The following is a 24411-nucleotide window of genomic DNA, read 5'->3' as shown; positions in this document are numbered from 1 at the left end:
GCATGAAAGACAACAAGATATAGCAGAAAAATATTTATTTCATCACCCTTATAGAAGTTTTTACAAACTTGTACGCAAAAGAGACTGAATTAAAAACCTTAAAAAATCAATTCCAAGGGTAAGAATTACAGTGGAAAACTCTGCAAATCTATGCCTCACACCAACATAAAACAAATACAGAGATGAAAAGCAGAGCAAATTAACTTTGTTAAATAACCAAGATACAGCATTAAAATCACAACCCGCATTTAAATTGCTAACAGTAATTAATTGTCCTTTAGTAATTGTATGTAACCCATAGCAATGTCTGACATTCCTGCGGTAACCAGCACCGTAAATAGTTTTAAAACACATGCACATCACAGCACACTTGATCTGGAGCTGATTTCCCAAGTTAATGCTGTGAGGTGGTAAACCAGTCTTTGACAGAGAGAGATGTCCTAATGGCCTGCCAAGTCATGACTGAGCTACAGAAAAGATTATTTACCCGTTAAGACCTCCCACTACAAGAAACTGAAAAATGCTTGAAATACCTGCGTATTTCATATGCAGCTAAAAAAAAAAAAGGCAAGTAAAGTGCTTAATCCCCTTTATTTATTGCCACTCTGTCAATGCAGCTTGGTTTGATACCGTGGAAATGACTGGTCTTGGTACAGAAGGGAAGAAAGAAAAGCATCTACATGACAACCCACAGATCCATGGATTGATTTGCATTGCTAGACTTTGATTTAGGAAAAGGAAAACTTAAGATCTATTTACCACAAACAAGCGGGAACAAACTAGTGGGATCCTACAAGCAATCCAATTCACCCTGATTTTTTTTGAAACATCTTAGCAGCTCTGTGAGGGCTGGCACCAGAAGAATCACCTCTTCATCTGGGGAAGGAGCAGTGTTCCATGGGAGTCTACAGGGAGCTTCAGAGACAAAACAGCTCACCTGCACCTAACTAAAGGTAGTAGAGTGGATTTTAGCAACACTATAATCATAGACTGCGATGAAAAACAGATCTAGTATACCCATCTTCCCCCACAGTCAGCCAGCAGTGCTGCCTGCAGGATTCTTCCTGCCTCTGGTGTGACATTCTTCTAATTACAGAAACATAGGATACCCTATTAGAAAAGTATTCATTACTTTGAGTAATTTCACATTTACCAAGGATCTCTGCCAGTAGAAAAGTGTTACAGGCCAGCTTTCTTTTTCCCATGATTGCTACCCTCGAACTGGCAGTTCATTTCCTACCCTCAGCTGGTGATGTCAACATTTGGTATCATCATGCTTTTAATGCCTTAACAGCTTTAGTCAGATTGCTGTAAAATCCAGCTATGCTAGCTGGAATGAAGGAATCCACGACTGTCTGGGGAAGATAGCCACCAAGATCGGTCTGAAAGAAACTGAGGAGTTGAGTTCTGTCTGGTTCCCTGAAAGACAATGCAAATGATTTTACAGCCTGAGGTTTGGAAACATTAGGAACTTCACAGTGACTCTCTTATATGAACCTATGCAATGGTAGATATTTTAAGTTATTTTTTTTTAAACAAACAACAGACATTAATTCTAAATTTCTATAAATGTGGCTATATCCACAAGTCAACTTACAATTAAGCTAGGCTCTAACTAAGTATAAGATTCTGTTAACAAATTATGACAATGTAATAAACAACTAGATAGACGTTTACCAAAAGTTAAGACCTTATTTTATGCTCTGCTGAATCTCCATTTAAGAGGTCAGCAAGAATCATGATGACAGCTCCTGTAACATTCAAGACTTCTCTCTAGGAGAGACTAACACTACAAAAGAGCAGAAAAGTCACTCGGTCATAATGATTACATGTCACAGGAAGAAAGAAACGTCATCACCAAGGAACTACAGATTACATCTAGTCACATACACACAAACACACTGCACAATGGATAAAAAAGGCTTCATAATACAGTGGTTAAATAGATCTCTTCTTACCCTGGAAGAGGTATGCAGAAGCAGCCACAGGGATAATTATACCCTCTCACAAAATTTGTTTGAGGAGGACAAAGTGGATGTTCCACATTGGTAGCTTTAAGAAAAAGCATTCAAGAAAGATGTCATTTTCATGGAAGACGGGAAAGTCCTTTGTACTCAAAGCAGCAACTGAGAAACAAATTCACTCTAAGAAAACATATCTGAAAAGAATAAGCAACATAACTCTCCTATTGTTGGGCTGTGTCATGCAAGCACAGGAAAGACCATTAAGAAACTACTCTGGCTGCTGACGTGAGAATTAAAGTGCTAAATTTAGAAGTAACTGATGATGAACTCTGAACCAAGTATCAGAACGCTTTGAGAGAGTTTTATTGAAACTGTGTTGTGCAAGTGCACTGCTGTTCTTTGAATGTCAAGCAAGTTGCTTCCAACAAATCCACACTACAGAGGCAGAGTTCACTTGGCTGCTAGGAAGCAGCACTCCAGCAGGTAGTTAAACTCCTGGCAAATCATTCCCAAACAAGATGGGAAAATTAGGCAGCTAAAAGCAGTGACATGCAGCAGGCAAACAATGAAAAAAACAAAAACAGCCACAAAAGAACATGACTTATGCCAAAAACAATGCAAAGAGACCACAAACATTTTATCTTTTAATCAAGATTACAGCAGAATGTGTCTTACCAGCAGACAGCATTGTCCCATCCTCAAATTGCTTCATTAAGACCACATCCACAAATTCTCTTGGTGAAATAACCTTCATCAAAGCTGAAGGGGTTGTGGTTCTGCATACAGAGATAGTCTGGAAATCACAAAGGTCTTTACATCAGTTGACGCTTTCAAAAGTATGGAATAAAAATCCCTGTGCTTTTTTTCCTCACATTCTTTCAGTTACACTCAGTGAACTTATCAAGGAGTTATATTACAGAATCACAGAACTGTAGGGGTTGGAAGGGACCTACAGAGAGCACCTAGCCCAACCCCAATACCAAAGCAGCTCCCTAGACCAGGTTGCACAGGTAGGTGTCCAGGTGGGTCTTGAATGTCTGCAAAGAAGGAGACTCCACCACCTCTCTGGGCAGCCTGTACCAGTGCAAATCATCACAAGCAAAAGGCACCAAAATGAAATACAGTTTAATAAAGGAAAACACACCGATGTTGCATCAATCCCAGGTCGTTTAAGGAAAGATGCCACAAAAAACACTGAAAAGCGAATCTGCCACATGTGCCCAGTGGACAATTAAAATACTGCTCTTTTTCAGGAGTGTCATGAAGTTATCCTCTCTGTAATATACTGCTTAAGTAGGCAATTCATGCCCAGATTTGCTGCACTGCAGAAACCTTAATGCTTCCAGCTAGCTAAAAGAAGGGACGTTTAGGTTAGATATTAAGAGCAAACTGTTCACTCAGAGAGCAGCGAGGCCCTGGCGTGGGCTGCCCATGTTTTTGCCCTCCCCCACGCGTGACGCCGCCGTTTCGTAACCGGCAGCAGCGGGAGAGCCGAGTATTCCCCCCCCCCCCCCCCAAACCCACGCTCGGCTCCCGCGACGCACTCACATCGCTCACAGCCTCCACCACCTCGAAGTCCTTCACGCTCTGGTCCCACTTGGTCCTGAGCCCGCCGGCCACCGGCTTGATGCACTCCCACACGTGCTGCGGGCGGGCGGGCACCGTGCCCTCGGCGCGGTACCTGCGGGAGGGCGAAACGAAACGCACCGCGCTGCCGCTCCCGCCCGTCCCCCCGCCCGAGCCCGCTACTCCCGCCGTACACACTTACACGTTGCCGGCGAACTCGGCGGACGGCTTCCAGGACACCGCGACCTCGCTCTGCGGGCAGGGAGAGCCGTCAGCCGCCCCGCCGGGACACCCGCAGCGCGGCCCCGGCCGCCCCCTGCGCTCACCGTGCGGCGGCAACTCCGCCAGCCGTCCGCGTCCTGCCGGTACAGCTCCATCTTGGCGGCGGCAGCCTCGGCGAGCCCCGCGTAGTCCATGGCCGGGACGGGCAGGGCGGGGCCGCGCCTCGCACGCCACCTATGAGGCGGCCGCGCCGCACCGCCCCCGTGGGCCGAGATGGCGGTCCCTCCTCCTCAGCTGAGGAGCCGCGGCCTGCCCGCGTGGCGTGGCTTATCTCTAGAGAGTGTCGGCTACCATAGGGAGCGAGTGGAAGGAGTGGGGTGGAAAGGTCGGGAGCACGGAGTTGCCGATAAAGGGTTGGTGGATGCCCAGCACCGTGCCCTCGCGTGCTCAGAAAGCCGAAAATGTGCATCCAGAGCAGCGTGGTCAGCAGAGCAAGGGGAGGGGATCTGCCCCTCTGCCCTGTGAGATCTCACCTGGAGTACTGCGTCCAGAGGTGGAGTCCTCAGTACAGGAGAGATGTGGACCTGTTGGAGTACATCCAGAGGAGGGCCACAAGTGACTCAGGGGCTCGAACGCCTCTAACAGGACAGGCTGAGAGCTGAGGCTGTGCAGCCTGAGGGAGAAAAGGCTCTGGGGAGACCTTAGAGCAGCCTCTGAGTGCCTAAAGGGGCTGTAAGAAAGAGGGGACACACTTTAACGGGGTCTGTTGTGATAGGACGAAGGGAAGTTGTTTCAAACTAAAAGAGGAGATATCTAGACTGGATGTAAGGAGAAAGTTTTTTACGATGAGGGCAGTGAGGCACTGGAACAGGTTGTCCTGAGAGGTGGTGGATGCCCCGTCTCTGGGGACACTCCAGGTCAGGCTAGACTGGGATCTGAGAACCTGATCAGCTGCAGGTGTCCCTGTTCAGGGCACTTGGACCAGATGGCCTTGAAGGGTCCCTTTCCGACTCAACGATTCTGTGATTCCATACTGCAGGGAGCAGTTCTGCTTGTGGGATAATGGTTACCTGCTGCAGTGGGAGCACCCTTCTGCAACCACGTCAAAGATAGCCTTTCCTGACATATTTCTATACAGGTTTAATTCACTTTGATTTTCCAGTAGGTTTTTGTTTTGTTTTTTTTTTTTTAAACAGCATAACATGTAATAAAGGGGAATGATACCAAAGCGAGGTACAGTTAACAGGAGAACACAGGACTAACTATCCTTTGTCCACCTTGACTGGCAGCATGCAGTTGTTCCAAAGACTGTGGTGGTTATTCTAACAGATCTCAAACAGCAAGTACAATGACTGCACAAACACCTGTTCTACACACAGAAGAGTTGAGGCACTTTCTCAGACATTTGAGCATACCAGCTCATTAGGCTCAGACATGTTCAGTTCAAGATTGTTTTTTGACTTCTTTTTGTTGAGTTTTGTGCCAGGTTTCAGGTACTTTTCCTTGCTATGGATGACCTGGATGTACTGGTCATTGCTGCTGTTCTGCGGGTCGCTGCTGGATTCAATTGAAATGGAATCGGATTCTGTTAGTGATTGCTCCAACTTATGCTTCGTTTTAGGTTTCACATGTGGCTCAAGATAGTGCTGATCAACTTCAACATTTTTCAAGTGCACTTTCTTGTAAGCATATGGAGGCCTGTCCAGGTCTAGCTCAAAACCATCATCCCAGGATTTGTAATGCACTTTGGCTAGGTCTTTGCTCATAAGAACATGGCCATCAGAATGTTCCCCAATGTAAAATCGCGGTGCTGGGCGAAGGTCAGACAGTGACCGAGGGCGATGAGATCTCTTCATATAGCGTCTCCCAAGTTCCTCTTCATCCTCATCTTCACTGGGATGAGGAGAATACATGCGTTGTGGTGTTTGAACCACGTATCTTCTGACGTTGTGTGGATACAACTCAATAATATCTTCTGGCTCCTCTATTCGGAATTGCCTTTGGATTCGGGAGGTAGAACGGGATGATTTTTTGCGGGGTTCATTTTCATTAACAACAAAGTATCTGGTAGCATGTGCTCTGCGTCCCACAAAAACAGGAGCTCCTGCTCCAAAGGCATCTGGATTTACCTGCCGAATGCTTTTTCTAAAGAGAGGCTCAGAATGAACATCTTCAACACGCTTCTTGAAAGTCGCTGGTGTGTAGGGCTTGGTTTTACAGAGCTCACTTGCGCTCCCATGCACAACACTTGGATACCTTTAGTAAAATAAAAAAATATGGAAGGAAATATTGTGAGATACACTTATCAATATAATTAAAACAGAAGAAATTCAGATTGTTACCGGCATTCTGAATACCATCCATAAATGACTCTGGTTTTAAACAATTTCCAAGCTGTTGTGCAAAACCAAACCAGTCTTACCTATTAGTGGTATGATCATTTCTCGGTTTCTGTATGCTTGATACTGAGGGAGCTGGCGTTAAAGAAGCCGAAGTTGTGGGAGTTGTGTTGACAGGTCTTGCTATATCAGTTGAGGGCATAGTGTGAGGCACAGACTGGGAAATGGTTTGTATTCTGGTGCCTTTGCTCACAGGAGATTCAAAGTTCAAGACACTGCCATTCTTCCGTGGGGTTGAGGCCCGAACAGAAGACTCCTGGCTAATAAGACCACCATCTTGGTCTGGTCTTTTGTCACTCCCATCCAGATTCTGGATTCTGGCTAGAAAACAGAATTTATCACAGGAACTTTCCAGGCCTCTAGATTTAGAAATTCTGTAAATGCACCACCTCAAATTTACCCACAAGTCAGAGAATCTAATACTAATAGAACCTCACTGCATTCAGCAGAGGGGAACTGGTGCCATGCTGGCAGGCATGGTGATAAAAGAGGTTAATAGCCATACTACAGTACACGGCAGGCCTACACCAAAATAAACCTAGAAATTGCACAATTGTAAGAATCCAAAATGGGCACAAAGCCAACCTCCCTATTCAAGAGCCTAGTTCTAGTTCATAATGTATACAAAGGTGGGCAGATTCAGCAGACTGTCTCCTGCAACTATTCTGGTCACAGCCAAAAGCTGAGTTTGCTTTCTGTAACAAAGGAAATGAAACTAGTACACATACCTCATTGCCCTTTACAGTCCCTCATCACTATATTGTTGTACACATCAAGCATTTCACCATTTTTATGTGTCAACTGTAGTGATAAAAGGGGCCAGGAGCATTAACATCCATCTAGCCATAAGGACACTGAATCATGGCTTATCATCTCTTTTTAGCTTGGCAAATTTTTATTCATTTCTTTCACTGGGAAGGATTAGTAGGACTGTTTCCTTTCTGTGGTTTCTCATTGCTAAAATCTGAGAGGTGAAAAGCGTAGACACAAATCCCCTTAAGGCATAGTAGATTATTAGGTCTGAAATCTCTTCATTGCAGATGAAATGTTAAACCTAGAGAGGTCAAAGAAAAGGGGCCATTCCCTTTCCCCCCCTCTTCTGCTTGCTACCCTCTAAATTTTGAGTAAAGTCTGGCATGTTTTAATCATCAGGAGTGCCTACTAGATTCTGTTCTATGGGTTGTAAAAGCACAAATACCCAGCACAAAGATCTCAGCAAGCTTTAGGTATAAGCTACATGCCTTGGCCTTCAGTGGTGCCAAGATTAAGTCAAGCTGGGCTCAAAAACCACCTAAAAGCATGACTCCACAGGAAACTGGTTCTTTTTAAATATAGTTGAACCTCCCTATTGTGTATGAGAAATCAAAATATCTTCATGTCCAAATCCATTATTAATAGTGGAATTTCCTAAGCTCAAGAACTTACCTACTGCCATCTGCACCACCTTTTTCTTATCTTCAGTTCTTTCCTAAAATGCGTTCAGGAGAGCGAGAAGGTTATTATGGACCAGAAAGTAAATACTACATGCAGATGACAAATGCGGGTTGGATTTACACTGTGAATACTGAAAGTGGCATTAATTAGGCCAGCACTTTCCTGAAGACTCACCCATTTGTACATGAAAGTACTTTGAGCTGTACTTACTGCTTGGATCTTCATTCTCAGCTGATTGTTGGTGAATTTCAATGATCTTGCAATACTTTGTAGGTAATAGATTAGCATGCTAGAAGAAGTGAAAGTGATTATGAGTCACATTAAACATTCTTGACAGTTTTCTCTTTGAAGGTTTATGAGTCATCAGAATGGTGAACAGTCAGTTCTTGTGTTCTAGCATTTCCTTTGGACTGTGATATTGGATCATAACTTTCAGGCAAGCATATATGAAAGCATAAGAAATAAGTGACAATGAAAAAACAGATTTAACTGCATGTCTGACTGTGCCTGTGCTTTTTACAAGGTTTTCAAGGTGTTTTTTTTTTTTTTTTTTAATTGTGCGTATAGCCCTGTATCCATTTCTAGCTTATTCTGTTTCAGTTTTGGACATAATGTTTTCTCCTTTTTTCTTCTTCTTTTTTTTCAGCCCAATGTTACTGAACTACAGCTGAGTTGTAAGATCGTTCTACTGTCATTTTGTTGGCCAGCTGGAATAACACCTTGTTATAATAACACGGGCACAGCTGACATCAGATCTGGTCTGACACTGGCTTTCAAATGAAGCAATCTTATAGGTGGACCAGATAGCGTAAACATTTATGTAGGTACTTAGTCATCAGTTTGAAGCAGTCAGTAGAATTACTTGAATTTGTAAACACGACATTAGAGGAAAAATCTACAATTAGTAAAATACTGCTTTAAGTCTTTTCAATTTATCTGAAAACGAAACTGGTGGGACAAAGTCTGCACTCATCTGTAGTTTATGGGGAAAAATGATAGAAAGGTAACTGCCAAACATGATACTTCACAGAAGCAAAGTGAATTTCCAACAGTTTCAAGTAAATATTAATTCCCAGCTGTGAACAATTATTAAGAGACTGGCTTTAGAAAGGACTTCCACTGGATGGTCTGCAGGAAGCTGTATTACATTAACACTTTAAGAGCAGACCTTCATAATTGATTTATCTTGTCAGGAATCAGTATGACTGGGTAGTTTCTTTCAGTGATAGTCTGAACTCTGTTCACAGGCATAAGCTGAACTAATCACCATGAGGAAATGGAAAATTAACTTCTGAGGAGCTCTTGAAAGGGAAGAAGGTTCTTAAAACTTCCTGGAACCAAGAGCATAGCCAGCCTTGGCACAATGGAGTGAACTTCCTTTAATACTGCGTTCCCAAAGAAGTAACCTTTTGAAAAACAAGTGACAGTATTTTAAAGATACTCTTTTTCCCATCTAATGTTTATACCATGCATTCAGTAAGGTTATTTTTCTTTCCTTCATATATATTTACTAAAATTACAGTAATGCAGTGCTTGTTCCTCAGTATCAACATTTGACTGTTTAGTCTGAAAAGTTAGAATTAACACAGTCAAGCTAAAATTCCTATGAAAAACAAAGCACTTACAATAGAAGTAAGAGTGCAGGGAGCACCACCACAGGACTGCTGATATAAGTAATCACTGTGTTGAACCATGAGGGAAAGTCATTCTGAATTGTTTCAGAAACAATATCGTATATTTTTTCTTGTCCGCTGTCAGAGAAAGAAAAAATAATATTAAATAGTAAAAAATCCTTGGTTTATACAATTTTTAAGCAGTGCTGCATTGAATAAAAAAAATAATTTAAGACCATTCATATACAGTATACTCAAAGAAAAAGTAAAAGATAAAGGCTACTTGTTTATTATTTGCATTCTAAATAGATTTGCGAGAGCGCAAAAGCATTGACGAGAGTCTTGACACGTGATGATATCTGCCAGATTTCTTGATAGCACATTATATCATTTAAACAAGAATTAATGGAGCCATGTATATAAAGCAAAATGTGTAACTCCACTTATTCAACTAACTAATTCTTAAACTGGAAAACACTGATAGCATGAAGGCATTGCCCCATCCTTAAACTTCTATTTATTGATAATTTGGGTATTGTTAAACCTGATTAATGTATTGAGAGAGGGTGAAATAAAGTCATCACCATTTTCGGTAGTCCATTATAACTTACCTGAAGGGACCACAGCTTAGAGATGGCTTGTATCGAGCAATAGCAAAAATTGTTGGTAACATGCATAAAAACAACATGAACAGCAACATGGCCAAGTAGAAATTATTGGATCTGCAAGAAAGCATAAATGTTTCAGATTATCCTAACGAGAGAGAAAAACAGAAGCCACGTGAAAGATGCAAGTCTTCATCTACCTAACAAGTCTACATTTCTGAAAGATCAAAATCATTCTGTTCTGATTAAAAACTCTGAACAGAGCCACTTCAAACAGACCCTTAATGGTCAAAATTCTATTTGTACCTCCTTCCAGACTACTGCTACAACCAGAACTGTTTATAGCACTGTTCTATAAAAACTCACCTTACTGTCCAGTTTTGTTGGGGAAAATAAGAAAAAAAGAAGCAGAACTTGATTCATCTTCACAACATATTAGAAAGAATTTATCCTTAAGATGTAAAGATGCCCTAAATTGTTTCCAGATTGAAAGAATGATTATGATATTCATCCCAATTGCTTAAAAAGGGGAAGTCCTATCATGTGATGCAGCAGATAAAATAGGGTTCTCAATAATTTTCATAAAAAGAAACATCAAGTTAAAGGACTTGCAACGATTAACACATGGAACTCACTGCACTTAATCGGATTTGTATGGAAATAAGTCATCCTGTGTCAGGCCACGTTTCCATGGTATATTATTTAGTTTGATTTTTATTTACCCCCAAACTTTCCCAATGAAAATAATTTTGATGGCATTGGTTGATTTCCTCTGTGAAATGACACAATCACCGACAAGTCCTTCTGCCCTGGATACTGCCCATCAAAACTTATTCCTTGCCTTTTTGGAGAGAATATCCAAAGTTTTCAGTACAATCACAAACCAGCCTTGGGCAATTCAATCCCACTCGAGTTTCTTTTGTACATATCTAACTACCCTGCTGTAACTCCAAACTCTCAATTTCTCAGTGGCTTTTTTTTTTTTTTATTCCCAGACCTTTGATATCTGTCCACTTTGATCGTCATCATTCAGAACTAAAAGCTCTTTTCATTTTGTTTCTGTGCACAGAAGACATTTCCATGGACTACATTTCATGTATTCTTTATCTTACACTCTTATTTGGACTAACCGAGAGGCCCTGAAAACCTGCTGATGTGGAACATTACACGTTAACACGGCCCAGCTCCTCAGGTACATGAGTCCAATCAACTTGAGGACATTGAATGCTGGTAAGCAAGGTGAAAAGAAGGCTCCCATCCTGGAAGAACAATGTGATGGCAGTACTCAGTGTTGCAATTTTAACAGCAAAAAGTTGCATGAAAAAAAACAGGTGAGCAACAGGTCACTACCAACAGGAATCTCTCACTACAATATAAATGAATGCGTTACTAATATCCCGCTTGAGTTCGTTTTGTTGGGAATTGTCATACTTCAATCAGTTCACTTACAGATTACATACCAGATCATTCCTTGATTGTAGACCAAATGCAGTACATTCTCTGCAATTTTGAATTCACCATATTCTGGCTACAAGAAACAGAGTGTAGGAGAAATACTTCACCATTATTTATTTATTTTCTTCAGATCACATGTTAGAAGCATTTGGCTGATTCCATTTTCAGACAGCACACAGCCTGAAATGTCTGGATCAAATACCAACTGCTGGCAGACAGCGAGAACCCACTAAAACCTTCTCTGCGTCAGGGGATTAAATAAACTAATTCATCTGTAGTTTACTTTGTTTACTTGAGGACAAAGGACAGACTTGAGCCTTTCATACTAACAAATACTACAGTAATTTCCTTAAAGAGTTATATGCCTTTGCTTAATGTTCCTCACATCACTGTCTCCATTATGGACAGTTGTTACAGCTACAGAAGAAAGGATGTGGGATGCTACCCATTCCCTGTTTTCTAAAGGCCAACAAATTACTCATCTTTTTCTCTAAGATTGCTCCATGATCTCATTTTGGGAAAGACAAAAGTTTGTGCACTGCAGCTATGGGAGTAGGCCTGAGAAAAATATTAAATCCCAGCACCTATCCTGTACTGTCCAAATAAAAGTTGTGCCTTCGTAGATTATGCTATGTAGAAATGATTTCCCTATCAAAAGGCTTTCAAAACATCCAGTACTAAAGGAAGGCGCCTACCCATCTCTAGCACCTTAATTTCATAAAATGAGGGCCTGTACTTACAAACTTGCTCTCTAGGTCCCAGCACCAGCAATCACTTAAATATCGGACACACAGTCCGCGGAAAAAATCAATTAGCAGGATGCTCGCAACTGTGAATATCATGTCGATGATTGACAGCTTTAGCATCTCCTGTAATACATATTGTTCCAACATATTGAGTCATTCTGGAAACAAACTGCCTTGCATACAGCTCTTTTGCATTTATACTTGCATTTTGTATTTTGGATCAAGCTTAGTACCCTGATGAAGCGTGATTTGAAATCTGATTTCCTTATAAGCTTATAAGCTGTTTGACTTTTCCCTTACTTGTCTTTGCTCTAACGTAAAGAACATGCATAATCACACTTCCAGTGTGCCTTCTACAGTTTGCAGCAATAAAACTCTGGGTGTGGTGGTTTCAATCTTTCTTCCTAATGACCCTACTGAAATTTATCTAGATAAACTTGATGGAGCTATTTACTCTGCTGTATCCAGTCCATTATTACACTCTCTTGTAATACACATTTTATAAATGCTTCACAAGGAGAAATGCTTATTCACACAAAACCACAGCCCAGTGACAGTAGGGTCACCAAGCGACAATGGAAATTTGTTTAGTGCTTACAAATTAATGGGGTTGCTCCTTAATTAATTGAACCTTGAAAACATACAATTGTGTAGAAAAGATTATCTAAAAAAAAAAAAAGACAAAAACAAAACTCTAACCCATTCTGTACAAGAAATAAAAAAAGGACAGTTCAAAAATATGCCCAGTGCCTGAGTAATAGGGAGGGTGGCAGGCAGAATAGAAGTCAGCATAATAAACCTGGAAGGGGATTTGGCTCCTGATGATCAAACAAGACCTTTAATATTGCTCACTGTGGTACAAGGAGCTAAGCAGGCCAGTGTGCTAGCATCGTTTTTCCTCTAGAGGCCCGGGCACGAGATGAGTGCAGCACTGACAGTGACCAAAGCACATCAGGATCAAATGACATCCTTTGTATTATGCATCCCATTAAAATGAAATCTATCTGTGTCATGCCTCTGTAGAGATCTGCCTGTGTAGAGCTAAAGACAGACTGAAGGCTGGCTAAGGATGCTTGGACAACACTAAGCACGTTGTATGTACTGAACAAAAAACAAAGCTCTTATGCATGGCCATTTCAGTTTGTGCAGTCTTTAGTCTTTCTATACAGCCCTTAGCTACATGTCTGGAATTTACACCAAGAAAACTTCCAAAATTGAACACAACATGACATGGTTTTAACTTCTGGTTAGAAAGAAGAATTAGGAATTAATCGATTAAATAATAAAACAGTGACATACTTGGCCAACATACGTCTCCCAGCACTGATTCTGGGAATAGTCAGGGGAAGCTGTATTGTTAACCAGTGAATCAGGGGTTGTTAAGCTCTCAGTGTGAGATCCGTTGCCCTTCATTTGTACATCAGAAATAATTACAGATAAATTGTCTTCTTTAGAAGGAGTTCCGATTGCAAAAGTGTGTGTAGAATTACTTGAATTGTTGTTAACCTGAAAAAAATAAATGTCTTGAAAGCTACATTTTCAGCTGTGTTTTCTCTGCCTTTCTACCTGCATACATGCAAAGGCCTTGTGCCTTCAACAAGGCATGCATACGTATGGAAACACTTCTTCATGTGCTTTCAAGCAGCAGTTAGGTGGCTTTCAAGTAGCTGCTGAAGTACAGATACGGGTGAAAATTTTTTAGGACAGGGATGAAAGCAGATTTTAGGTCCAGCACCTCCAACTACCTAAAGTGCTGACTTATTTCAGTAGTTGAGGAATGCACGTAAAAATATTTATTTATTTTACTGCACGTCAGCATCAAATGGGTCCAGTTATCCCACAGGACTACAAGTGTTCACAAGTGAACATTACAAAATAAACTTTAGTTTTACTAATTGTGTTTCAAACTAATTTTCACCTGACTTGATATATACTACAGGTGGAATTCTTTCTGTTCTCAAGTCAACTTATTTTGCACATCAGCAAACATTAAACTTACACCGACACTCATACTGTTCACTTTATCCAGGAGAGCAATGATCAAACTGTAGAGATTTCCCAGATAGAGAACAAGAACTCTGAAAACAATAAGATGTAGGTTATCAACATTGAGATCCCATGGACTCGTGATATATTCTCCTGTTTGGTAGAAATAAAACACGATCAGAACTTGCTTCTTCCTCCTTTGTTCTTCATACTCTTTCTACTCTGCATAGTGTCCATACCTGGCAAGCTGAAAGCGAAGAGTGGTCCTCGGATGGTACATCTCTAGAGCTGCCACGAGTTCAAAAGCAGAGGGTGCAATCATCGTAATCAGTGACACAACTACGCTTACCTAGAGAACAGAAAGGCACAGCACTGTTGTAGCTTTGCATGCTGATATCCTATGGTGCCTTGACTGCTGATTGAAATATTGCTGATGCACTCACTTTTGTGACTGCTTTTCTTGGAGAATATACTTTGAAAAATTATCACTGACATAAGTAATGACTGCAGCTGGGATCCAAAATTGAAGACCTGAAATATCACTTGGGAATCTTTGCTGTAGACAGCAAGCTTTAAAGTTATTAGTTTATTAATATAACAATTAAGCATGCTGGAAATATAAAGAAAGCATCTTCCTCTGAATTGGATGAGTAGTTCTCCGTACCCATTTACTTCCTATTCTCAGCATCCACTCCTTCCTCTGAATAAAAGTATTCACAGAACATGCAGTATTCTTCAGCTGACATCAATGGCCATTGTCAAAGCTGATTCCCTTCTAACAGTTCTTCCTAGCTCTTTGACTCAGCTCAGTCATGGGCACAAAGGAGAATTAAAGCTTTGTCTTCACAAAGTAAGAGCTAGAACTGCAGTCTCAGTGAAATGAGGACTTGCAGCAGCTCCCTGCCCATGTCAGCTCTGCTGACACCTGGTGCAGATGGAGGGAGCAGATGTGCAGAGTTCCAGGTAACCACAGCTCAGCATTCCCACTGCTCATTTCTCCTGGCTCATCGCTTGAAATTTACACTTCAGCGCACACTATCACTACAGAGAGCCCTGAGACATCCATCCTGCTTCTAAAACAGCAGTGACAAACACGGTGTACCTCATTTTTTTCCCAAAGAGTCAGTTCCCTCTTCTTACTTTCTAACTTCTGGGATCGATCCACGACAAAGTAAATGATGTAAATACTTCCAGTGAGCGAGAGAAGCACAAGGATGTTTGCAATAATCCTTAAGCTTATTGTCACTGCCCTGAAAAACAAAAATTACACAGCCAATATAGCAGGCTGCCTTATTACACCAGGGCTCTTTTCTAACGTCGTTTTTACAAGCATCAAACAATCACAGTAGCCCTGCTGTCTGCATTGAAACAGTGCTTTGGAAAGTGCCTCCAATCTTACATACATACAGGTTTTTGCTTTTCTTCTTTTCTTGTTCTTCCAATATAGCTTCCTTGAAAGAAAAATATATATATATTAAATAGCATTCTGCAAAAATAATGCTCATCTTTCATAGAAGGTATCAAGTGTACTAGAAAAAACTTTCCAATATTGACACAGCTATCTCTGGTCCATTTGTTATGAAGACATTAAATATATCCATGATTTTACATTGTGAACACAATTTTGATTCTCCTGTTCAATGAGACTGCATCAGAAGCAAATTTGTTTCAATTTTCTTTTAGCTGCTTGTCACACATATGGCAGCAATAAAAAGGATATTTCCTGAGAATGCCACAACAGCCACATAGGGACAGAAGAGATGTTTGAAACAGAGTGACAGTGTCAGGAAGTGCAGTGGGACTGCAGTACTCCACGGAGTGCAGTATCCTTCTCTAGGCAAATGCGTCCATCAGTGAATATCAGGAAACAATAAGGAGTACAAAGAAATGAAAGGTGTATTTAAATTCCAAATTACCAAGAAAATAAATTTTGGGGAAGTTGATTACCCGAATGCTGTTAACTATGGCAGCTGCTTTGCTCTCTGCAGCCTCAGGGTTTCCTATTAAATAATCCCAGGCACAGAACAGTCTCCAACAGAAAGTATAGTTTTCATCAGAGGCACTTGCTAAACTCATTCTCGAGTTCTTTGCCATTCTGTGTAAAGAGAAAAAAAGAAAACAAATGACTGAAGCTCACACGTGAAGATGTATCTCAAATCACTGGTATGGCTCATAGTTTTCAGTTTCTTGGTAGATGCACAAAAAGTTTGTGGCAATCAGGAATGCCACAAAATGAAGGAAATAAATGAAGGAAATAAAGTGAGGTGAGGTTCTGGGAATGAAGTCCATGTTTGCTGTAGTGAGGAAGAGAATCACTGATTGCATTTTTCATACCTGACAAATAAAGCAAGTACCTCTCACTACAGCTATGAATTTAAACGTTTTTAAGATCGCCAGGTAGAGTTCAGCTAGAAGATAATATAACATAGAATCACTATCACTCTGTTTATGAGCCGGTCTGGAAAAAACAGTGATCAGGCAGAAGATATGTTTTGTTTTCTGTTTATTTTCATCCTCAAAAATTATGTTATTGTTAAATAGAAGTCCAGTGATGTTTTACAGGCCCTCGGAAAAAGGAAAAAAAACCAACAAAACAACACATACTCAGCTCAGGCAAGAAGGCAGAATGTTGCAAAGTCTAAAAAATAAAACAAAGATTAATAGCTTATGAAAAAAAGGGCAGTCAAATGGACAATGTTATAAGGGGAACAGTAATCAGGCAGGCAAGAAGGCAGTGGGCTAAATCAGAAAGAGAAAAGCTAATCACATCATAGAAACTGCAGATGTGTAAATCAGCATCAAGCACATCAGTGACCCGTGGATCAAACTAGTAGGCAGAATAAAAATAAGCGGAAAGAGAAGGATTGGTTTTGAAACAGAGTTATCACAGACAGCACTAAAAATTGCCCTAGACTGCACTATGCCAGATAAACGGGCATCCAGAAGGGAAGGGAAAGTGAACCGAGAGGACAGAATGACCTCACCCCCTCTAGGCACTGCACATTCCTCGATTTATGGCCAGCACTTGCAGTCTTGCTCTCTCCTAACTCCTGGCCTTCCAAGAGCCCAGGAATGCTTAATGCAAATGGGATGCTACCTATCAGCTGAAATGCTGTGGAGGCTATTGCATCCCTGACAGAATTTTTGTATTTGTATTTCAGTAGATGAACAGTAATGCCAAAAGCATTATACTTAAGATATAAATTTCTGTCAGAACAGTATTCATACTATGAAGTAAAAAAACAGAAGAAAATTCCACCTTGCGCTATACCAGCACAAAGCACGCAAATGTGTGTTGCCTTCCTTGTATAGACTAGGAAACTGAAGGGAAAAGCAAGGTGAATATGAGCAAGGCAAAGAACAAGCTGGAATTTAACTCCATCTGCATCCCTGCCATTAGCAGATGTGAACAGGTTAATAGAACTGTGCAGAGGAAATGGGATAAACATGCCATTAATGTCTGCCAGAGCATGCAAGCTTACGGACAGCCATAAATGGGAAATCTTACTTTTTTAAGAGGATGATGAAGCTGTAAGCAAACACTGCCATGCCAACCAGGAAGTAGGCGAGAGGCAGCCGGTATCCTGCTTTCCCAATCTTCCTTTCACTTCCATAGTAGCCATAAAACAAAACAGAGTACTGGAGGTAGCCCTGCAGAGACCAGAGTCTATAAGTAAGAGTGGTAACTAACAGTTACAACCAAACAGCAGTAACAGAACAGTAAAGAGTGGTTTTAGCCTTGCCCCAAGCGACCAGATGGTGTCCAGATCCTGTGCAGTTTTTATGTTCTCCTGGGGAATGGTCTTGCTGACAGTGCTGCCAAATGCTGCGCCGGCCAGTAGCTGCAAAGAGGAGAAAAAAGGACTGACATTGCATCAACCCATCTGACCCACAAAGGGTACCCCTGCCTGGGGCGCTGCAGGATTGCCCAGTGCTTGGTCATTCCTTTTCCTAAGCTCCTTGAGAAATCCTGCATTCATCTTACGCCAAATCAGATGGGTTGGTTTTTGTTGTTTGGCCTTTTTCTTTTTTTCTTTTTTTTTTTTCCATCTGTGGTCTGCTTATGAGGTAATTTAGTGCTCTGTAGACATCTTCTAAATGGTTGAAAAATGAAAAGAGGTCAATCAAAACTATTAACAAAACATTTTAAAGCCATTTTAAGTATTTTTAAATTAAATACAACAGTGTTTCATGTAATATATATATTAATTAAGCCTACTTATGAAACTGAACACCTTCATTGCTTTTTTATTTAGGGGCTTTTTATTTTTTGGCTTAGCCCACGAGAAGAAAAATCAGATATTTACACATTCTGATAACTTCACTGAAGCACGGGTTAGATGAGGAAAAGCCATATCTATGAATTATCTTACAATGTTCATGAATAACCTTTATTTGCATGCAAGACCTGAATAAAGTTGTGGCTGTTCAGCCTTCCAGAAAATGACTTCTAATGGAGAACCAGAGTCTGGAGGGAGGTGTTACTTTTTTTTTTTTCTGCCTGTAAATCACATTTGCAAGACCTGAGCATACTCAACACCAACTGCAGCTTTTAGGATTTGGTTCTCCATTTTAGTAATTGGATACAAACATATTCTGTAAATGCATTAGTACTATCTTGGCAAAATATAATCTCTAACACTAATAGCAAAATTATCCCTTGGCAGAAAAAATACAACCCTCTTAATAGTGGCATTTATTTTAAATAATTCATTTGAAATTGTGCATTTCAAATTGATGTATGCCTTTAAGTGTGGCATTTGTTTAATTCAGAAAGGAAAGCACAATGGGTAAGCATGCTTCTGTAAATATTAACAACATGTCCTTACCTCTGGTAAGACTACAAATGCTCCTGTCATTATGGTAAGTACAATATTGATTCCAAATAGCCATCGCAAGAAGATGAAGTAAGAAGCAACTCCAGACCCAAAGTGACCTTAAACCGTAGAAAATAGTTATCTGAGCAGCACAGTGTATAAAAGCCCCCATCATTTATTCACCAAGTGCTACCTGAAGACTAAGCAGAAGAAAAACCTGCCTCATTGATGCACTGTGAACAGCAAGGTAGAGAGAAACACTGACGTGTAGTGAGAAAAATACAATTACGCCACAAGCTCTGTTGGATGAATCTGGTAATTACTGGCAGTATTTACTTGAGGAGCTGCTACACTGGGTGACATAATGCAGCAATTTCCTTCGCTGTGGAAGCATGGCAGCACAACCTAACTGTTGATGTGATGTTCAGGGCTGCTCTGATTTCATCTTGGACCACCAAGGTGCCTGCTTGGTCCTGGACTTGGTCCATGGATGCTGCCCCACAGACCGTGATGAACTATAACCAAAGCCACAATGGATAAGTCTGATTTTTTATTTGTAGATTTGCTATTTTTTTTTAGTTACCCCACTCTAAGATCATCAGTGAGAATTGTGCAGTGCCTAAGGCATCAGGAAAAGTAGAAAAAGCAAAGTTCTAAATCAAAGTCATGCTGCTGGTGAAAGTTTGCATTTAACACTTCCTCCCAAATACTATTTGATTCAGTAAATCCAAGCATAAACCTTAAGATCCAGCATTTCATCAAATGCTTTACAGTTCTGTCCCATTAAATACTTATACTTACTCTCAATTTTTTTAATTCGCATTTCCCAAGGAATAAAGAGCACCACAAAATTATATGCTAGTCGAAGAAACTTCCTCCAAAGCTGAGGGGAAAAAAAGCAAAGAAGCAAAGAAATGTGACAACTTTGCATGTAGATTTAAAAGAAAAAAAATGGAAAAGAAAAAAACAAAGAAATGCATGAATGCATTTTGCTCATGTCTCACATCTGGTACCACAAGAAATAGTAACAATGCTCTTTATCACCATCTCAGACCATATGTATGGCATGGAGATGGACACGGTGGGTTTCAGAAACGCATAAGACATGGGAGGGCTCCTCAGCTTCATTTTTTATCAATAATATTATGAAGAGGTTTTACAGTTATGAACAGGGTGTACTTTCCTAATTTTACAAGCTGATTTAAAAACATACACACGTCGGCTGCATTTACCTTGAGGCTGCTGCCAGCATCTCACAGGTTGATGCAAGCACTTTGTTCTTAGTACAGTTAGTGCTTGTTTTACTGTGGTGCATTTTTGTCTCCTTCGTCACATTATTTTCTAACTAAATCCTTCCAGTCCCAAAAGCAGTTCAGTTCATTCTAGTTTTTGGTTTTGCTATTGATTATATTGTTTATTTTCAACCTAAAATAAAGGCTATACTCCTCAGTTTGTACTAAAAGAAAGAATACAATTACCCTACACAGCATTAGTGAGGCTGATTAACTTCTGAATTAAATCCCTGTGCAGAATATCTTCAAGCAAAAATGCAGTAGAGACTATTAGGTTAGAAACAGACTTCATCATTTTGAACTCTAAGATGAAAGCCTCGATTTTGTCATAGGAAGAGGAATATGAACAAGAAAGGAGCCCAATATCTGATTTACTGACACATACTGCAGCCCCTTAGCAGTCCTCCTCCTAGGTGACATCCTAGTTCCACTGAAGTATAAGGCATAAAACGGCATTTATTTTTACAGCATCCCACTTCCACTGCATTTGCTACATGCAAAGGCAGAACAAGGAAAGATGACAGTTACGCATGTGGCCTTTCACTTGATCACAAGAATAAAATGCACCATGTTCTATTTTACAATTTCAGCCCTGACTTTTAGAATTGAAATAAATTATTCTGTGAACAGTCTACTCATTGTGATGACATGAATGTTACTGACTGCTTAGATGACCAAAAAACTCTTCTCTGTCGTTTGCATATTAGGAAACAGTTTCCTGCATGTTATTAATTTCTAGTAATTAGGGCCAGAGTCTATTTTCAATAGTTTAAATAGATTTGCTAAGATTAGATTCAAATTCTTTGACTATGATGCAAGCAAAATCCTCCTTTAACAATGTATTTACAACAAGCTATTGTAGGAATGTCTTCCATACTGAAAGCTAGACACATTTTTCATGCTCAGCTACTGAGCTGTGGCCCCACAGTCTGCTGAAATTGCTCTTCAGAGAATATTAGCATCGTATTGTTAGCATCCCATTCCCATCACCCTCTCTGGCAGACATCAATATTTGTATGATTTGAGGAGGAAGCTTCTACTGTGTCAACATAAGGAGATTCATCCCTCACACATCAAATCAGTCTGCAAAAATTCACAACTGGAAAATAAAAACAACAACGAAAACAAGCTTTTCTCTACTTCTTCACCTTAATAGTGTTCTTAAGTTGGAAATCAGGATGACATAGAAAACATATGTGACTGTGAATAAAAACTTCAGATGATTTTTGGTATAATGAAGAGGCATCACTCAAGAAAAAGGAGACATACCTCTGCACCAGCAGCTTGGTAACCTCTGGTTCTAGTGAGCCTCCCTTCGTACTTCAGCACGATCTCCTTCGCCTGTCTGCATGAGAAGGTGGAATTTTGTTTGACACTGAGCCCAGCGCTCTGAACCTCTAGTTCTGCACCAGCAGCAAATAGCTGCAGCAGAACACCCTGAAACACTGCCATGGATTAGGCTTCCCCATGAAATTCTTAAGAAGGCAAAGCTTTTTTCCTGTTGAAGATTTACTATCGCATTAAAAAACACAGAGAGCTTTGCCTGAGAAAACTTGACATTCAAAACTTTTATTGCAGGGAGAGCTGTCTGTTCTTTTATTTTTACTTATTCTTCCGTCCTCTTAACCCAATACAACACAACCAAAATGACTAAAATAAGATTGCTGTAAAAGCATGGTTCATCTTATGTGGATACATAAGAACATGATGCAGAGCTCTTGCAAGATTCAAAGGGGTGCATATTCCTCTGACCCTACTTCTGCTTATACACAGTCTTTGGCCTCAGCAGCAGCTGGATAGAGACCACTGGAAACTCATGGACACAGAAGTTGCGGGGCAGCAGGGAGGCATCAAGACACAGATTGTAACAGAGTAAAACCATGGAATGACTTGGGTTGCAAGAGACCTTAAATATCATCGAGCTCCAACTCGATGCCATGGGCAGGGTGCCTCCCCCAGCTCAGACTGCCCAGGGTCTACCCAACCTGGCCTTGGCCACCTCCAGGGATGGAACACTCACATCTCTCTGGGCAGCTGCACCAGTGTCCCATCACCCTCAAAAATCTCTTTGCTTCCAGGATTAAACAAGGACTCTGCTGGGATTTCCTCAGGACTGCAATGCTATCCTAGCATCAGTCAGGGCTTTTAAGAGAAAAGTGAAATGAAGTGATCCCAAACATACAATGCTGTGGAAGACATGACATAATTTAGTCCAAATGTTGGGCACCTTTGGTGCTGTTACCTGAGCACCCGCAGCTTCTGCCTCATGGGCCATGGCCTGCAGCGGATGTTGGACATGACCTCCTTCTGGTATTGGATGTTCTGGAAGATCTGCTCTGGGTCATGGCTGTCAGCCTTCTCTTCACTGGTATCCTCATCTGAGTTGCTGAACATCCCACAAGAGGAAAAACAAGACAAATTATTCCCATCCAGATCCCCGTCATCCGTTGGTTTGTGCAGTATCCAATCCACAAGAGCAACGTAACAGCAATAAGCAAGGGAACTCACACAACCCTATTGTTTCAAAGTTGATGAATGATCTGGATGACTTCCCCATTGCTGGGATCTGCCTCTTCTCCCCCACCACTTGCTGTTTACTAACTCATTTGTGCACCCCAGCTGAATTTCAGTCTTTCCTCTGAGTGTTTACAGCTTGTCATGCTAACAAGATCTTCTATGTATTTTTCTGGAACCAAGTGCTATCTGAACTTTTCCATCATGAGCACTTAAAATTTATTTACCCAAGGCAGTGTTGGCCTTTTTTTTTTTTTTTAATATTCCTTATTAGAACAAGAGGGGAACAAACACTTAGCACATTCTTCCCTTTGCTCTTGTTCTTTGCTGCTGGGGACAGGAGTGCAGGACCCCAGCACACCAGGAATTGTAAAAATTTCACATGCTCAGATGTAGATTTCTATGTGGGATTATTAAATCTTCTCTTCTGATGCTGGCATCACCTTCACTTAGCTGCAGCTCTCTTGTTCCATTTCAAATAGGGAATTTTATGTGGGCCAGCAGCAATACTCCACTGTGTGAACAGAACCAAACACCTCCAACAACAACCAGCTAGCAAGTTTTCCAATTGCATCTCTGAGCGTTTTCTAGGAAATTCTCAATTTTTCTGAAAAAGCAACACCATTGAATCACTTGGAAATAAGTCATAACCTAACTGCTGCCCTGTAAAAACATTCGAAGGATGCACTTGGCCAGACTGCAGATCCATCAGCCCACACTCCCGGCTCTGACCTTGGATCATCGTGGACATTCAAGGGAAATGCATTATATAAAGGAAAACAATAAACATTTCCTACTCTGTTTTACTTTGGAAATACGGTGAAGATGTTTATGATATAGAAAGGGAAAAAGGAAAAGAAAAAAAAGCTTTAAAATACACCTATATACTGAGAGAAGAGCAATTCTTCTCACGTTCTTTTCCATGTTACTGCACTCCAAATGAAAGACAGACAAGACCTCCCTTTTCTGCTCTGTAAGGAAGATTTGCACTTCAGGAGAGAGGAGGATCCCTACCTGTGGGGTGGCTCCTGGTAGGTGTAGATGTTGGCGTGCCGCTTCACCATCCGATACTTCTTGCACGACTTCGCAGGTTTAGCTGCAGCAGCAGCACCCGGTGCTGCTGCCATAGTGGCAGCTGCCCCAGCACCAGGTGGAACTCTGCCACGCTGAGAGGAAGCCTCCAGCTCCCGGCCAGGCGTCTCTGAAGCAGCCAAGTGTTACTGAGCAGAGAGCAGTGGGCAGTCCTGAGCCCTGAAGCAGAAGATCTCACCCTGTGCTGCAGCAGTAGCAGGACCTGAGCCTGGAAGAGCATGCATGCCTTAAAGTGGCAGTGCACAGCAGCTCCTGTCAGCCTGCTTCTAAGGCAGGGAACAGAGTCCAAGGATGGGCCAGCTGCAGCCCTTAGCACAGAGCCAAGTTTCCCTTGTAATGTGAGGGGATTCCTCCAAGTGCCATCCCACCACACCGGGCTGGCCCACTCGGGGTGATGCTTCCACTGACATCATTGCTTCTCGTGTTTGAGCGAACATTCCTGCCGATGTAAAGCAAGAATTGTTTCTATTTTGGTCTTTGACAACAGAGAAAATGTAATGGCAGTTTCCTGCAGGGTTTCAGGCTCCTTGCTGTAAAAACAAACCCCACACAAAGTGAGGGGCCACCCCTCAGCATGGCCTACGTTCACCACACCTGGATTTAAGACTTCTCTTTTGGAGGGATCAGAACATCCGCTGTTCAGACAGGCTCATGTGAGCAAGGAATTCACTTTTTCTCAACAGTTGCAGTACCTTAAATATGCTCA

At 41.2% G+C, this 24411-nt stretch overlaps 2 protein-coding genes across 3 annotated transcripts; both read right to left on the bottom strand.

The window, feature by feature from the left end:
- Positions 1 to 18: 18 nt before the first annotated feature.
- On the bottom strand, positions 19 to 3968 carry STARD5 (StAR related lipid transfer domain containing 5). The gene is made up of 6 exons (XM_065733958.1): positions 3857 to 3968; positions 3733 to 3782; positions 3513 to 3645; positions 2640 to 2757; positions 1959 to 2052; positions 19 to 1419 (listed from the first exon to the last, which is right to left on the bottom strand). Exons 1-6 carry the CDS (start codon positions 3944 to 3946, stop codon positions 1272 to 1274), a joined length of 633 nt encoding a protein of 210 aa, XP_065590030.1. The 5' UTR covers positions 3947 to 3968; the 3' UTR covers positions 19 to 1271.
- A 939-nt stretch (positions 3969 to 4907) lies between these two features.
- Positions 4908 to 23740, bottom strand: TMC3 (transmembrane channel like 3). Of its 2 annotated transcripts, XM_065733961.1 has the most exons (22): positions 23628 to 23740; positions 22342 to 22485; positions 21369 to 21444; positions 19609 to 19690; positions 18820 to 18926; positions 17734 to 17832; positions 17499 to 17641; positions 15938 to 16085; positions 15398 to 15441; positions 15093 to 15240; positions 14230 to 14339; positions 14010 to 14082; positions 13304 to 13510; positions 11999 to 12127; positions 11264 to 11331; positions 10934 to 11062; positions 9810 to 9920; positions 9211 to 9336; positions 7796 to 7874; positions 7577 to 7619; positions 6175 to 6472; positions 4908 to 6008 (listed from the first exon to the last, which is right to left on the bottom strand). In XM_065733961.1, the coding sequence occupies exons 1-22, from the start codon at positions 23738 to 23740 to the stop codon at positions 5150 to 5152; spliced, it is 3336 nt and encodes a 1111-aa protein (XP_065590033.1). In that variant the 3' UTR covers positions 4908 to 5149. The 2 variants fall into 2 exon arrangements, with proteins under 2 accessions (XP_065590033.1, XP_065590032.1); XM_065733960.1 differs by lacking the exons at positions 21369 to 21444; positions 22342 to 22485; positions 23628 to 23740 and having other exon boundaries at positions 17744 to 17832; positions 19609 to 19661.
- Between the last annotated feature and the right edge of the window lie 671 nt (positions 23741 to 24411).

This window comes from Cyrtonyx montezumae, unplaced genomic scaffold, assembly GCF_038088225.1.
Source record: "Cyrtonyx montezumae isolate F1298 unplaced genomic scaffold, pur_monq_1.0 scaffold_17, whole genome shotgun sequence".
In the NCBI taxonomy this organism is placed as follows: Eukaryota; Metazoa; Chordata; class Aves; order Galliformes; family Odontophoridae; genus Cyrtonyx; species Cyrtonyx montezumae.
The sequence above is the reverse complement of the archived record's forward strand: the minus strand, read 5'-3'. Positions and strand labels throughout refer to the sequence as shown.

Bases quoted from the DNA above. Each gene is read 5' to 3' on its own strand.
- STARD5 (XM_065733958.1), bottom strand. From the start codon at position 3,946: ATGGACTACGCGGGGCTCGCCGAGGCTGCCGCCGCCAAGATGGAGCTG. The intron at 3,783-3,856 runs GTGAGCGCAGGG...CCCTGCCCGCAG, and splicing joins GGCGGAGTTGCCGCCGCACG to AGCGAGGTCGCGGTGTCCTG. The intron at 2,758-3,512 runs GTGAGTGCGTCG...TGTGATTTCCAG, and splicing joins TGGTGGAGGCTGTGAGCGAT to ACTATCTCTGTATGCAGAAC.
- TMC3 (XM_065733961.1), bottom strand. From the start codon at position 23,740: ATGGCAGCAGCACCGGGTGCTGCTGCTGCAGCTAAACCTGCGAAGTCG. The intron at 15,442-15,937 runs GTAATCAACTTC...TTTTCTTTCAAG, and splicing joins CCATAGTTAACAGCATTCGG to GAAGCTATATTGGAAGAACA. The intron at 15,241-15,397 runs GTATGTATGTAA...TTTGTTTTTCAG, and splicing joins AAGAAGAAAAGCAAAAACCT to GGCAGTGACAATAAGCTTAA.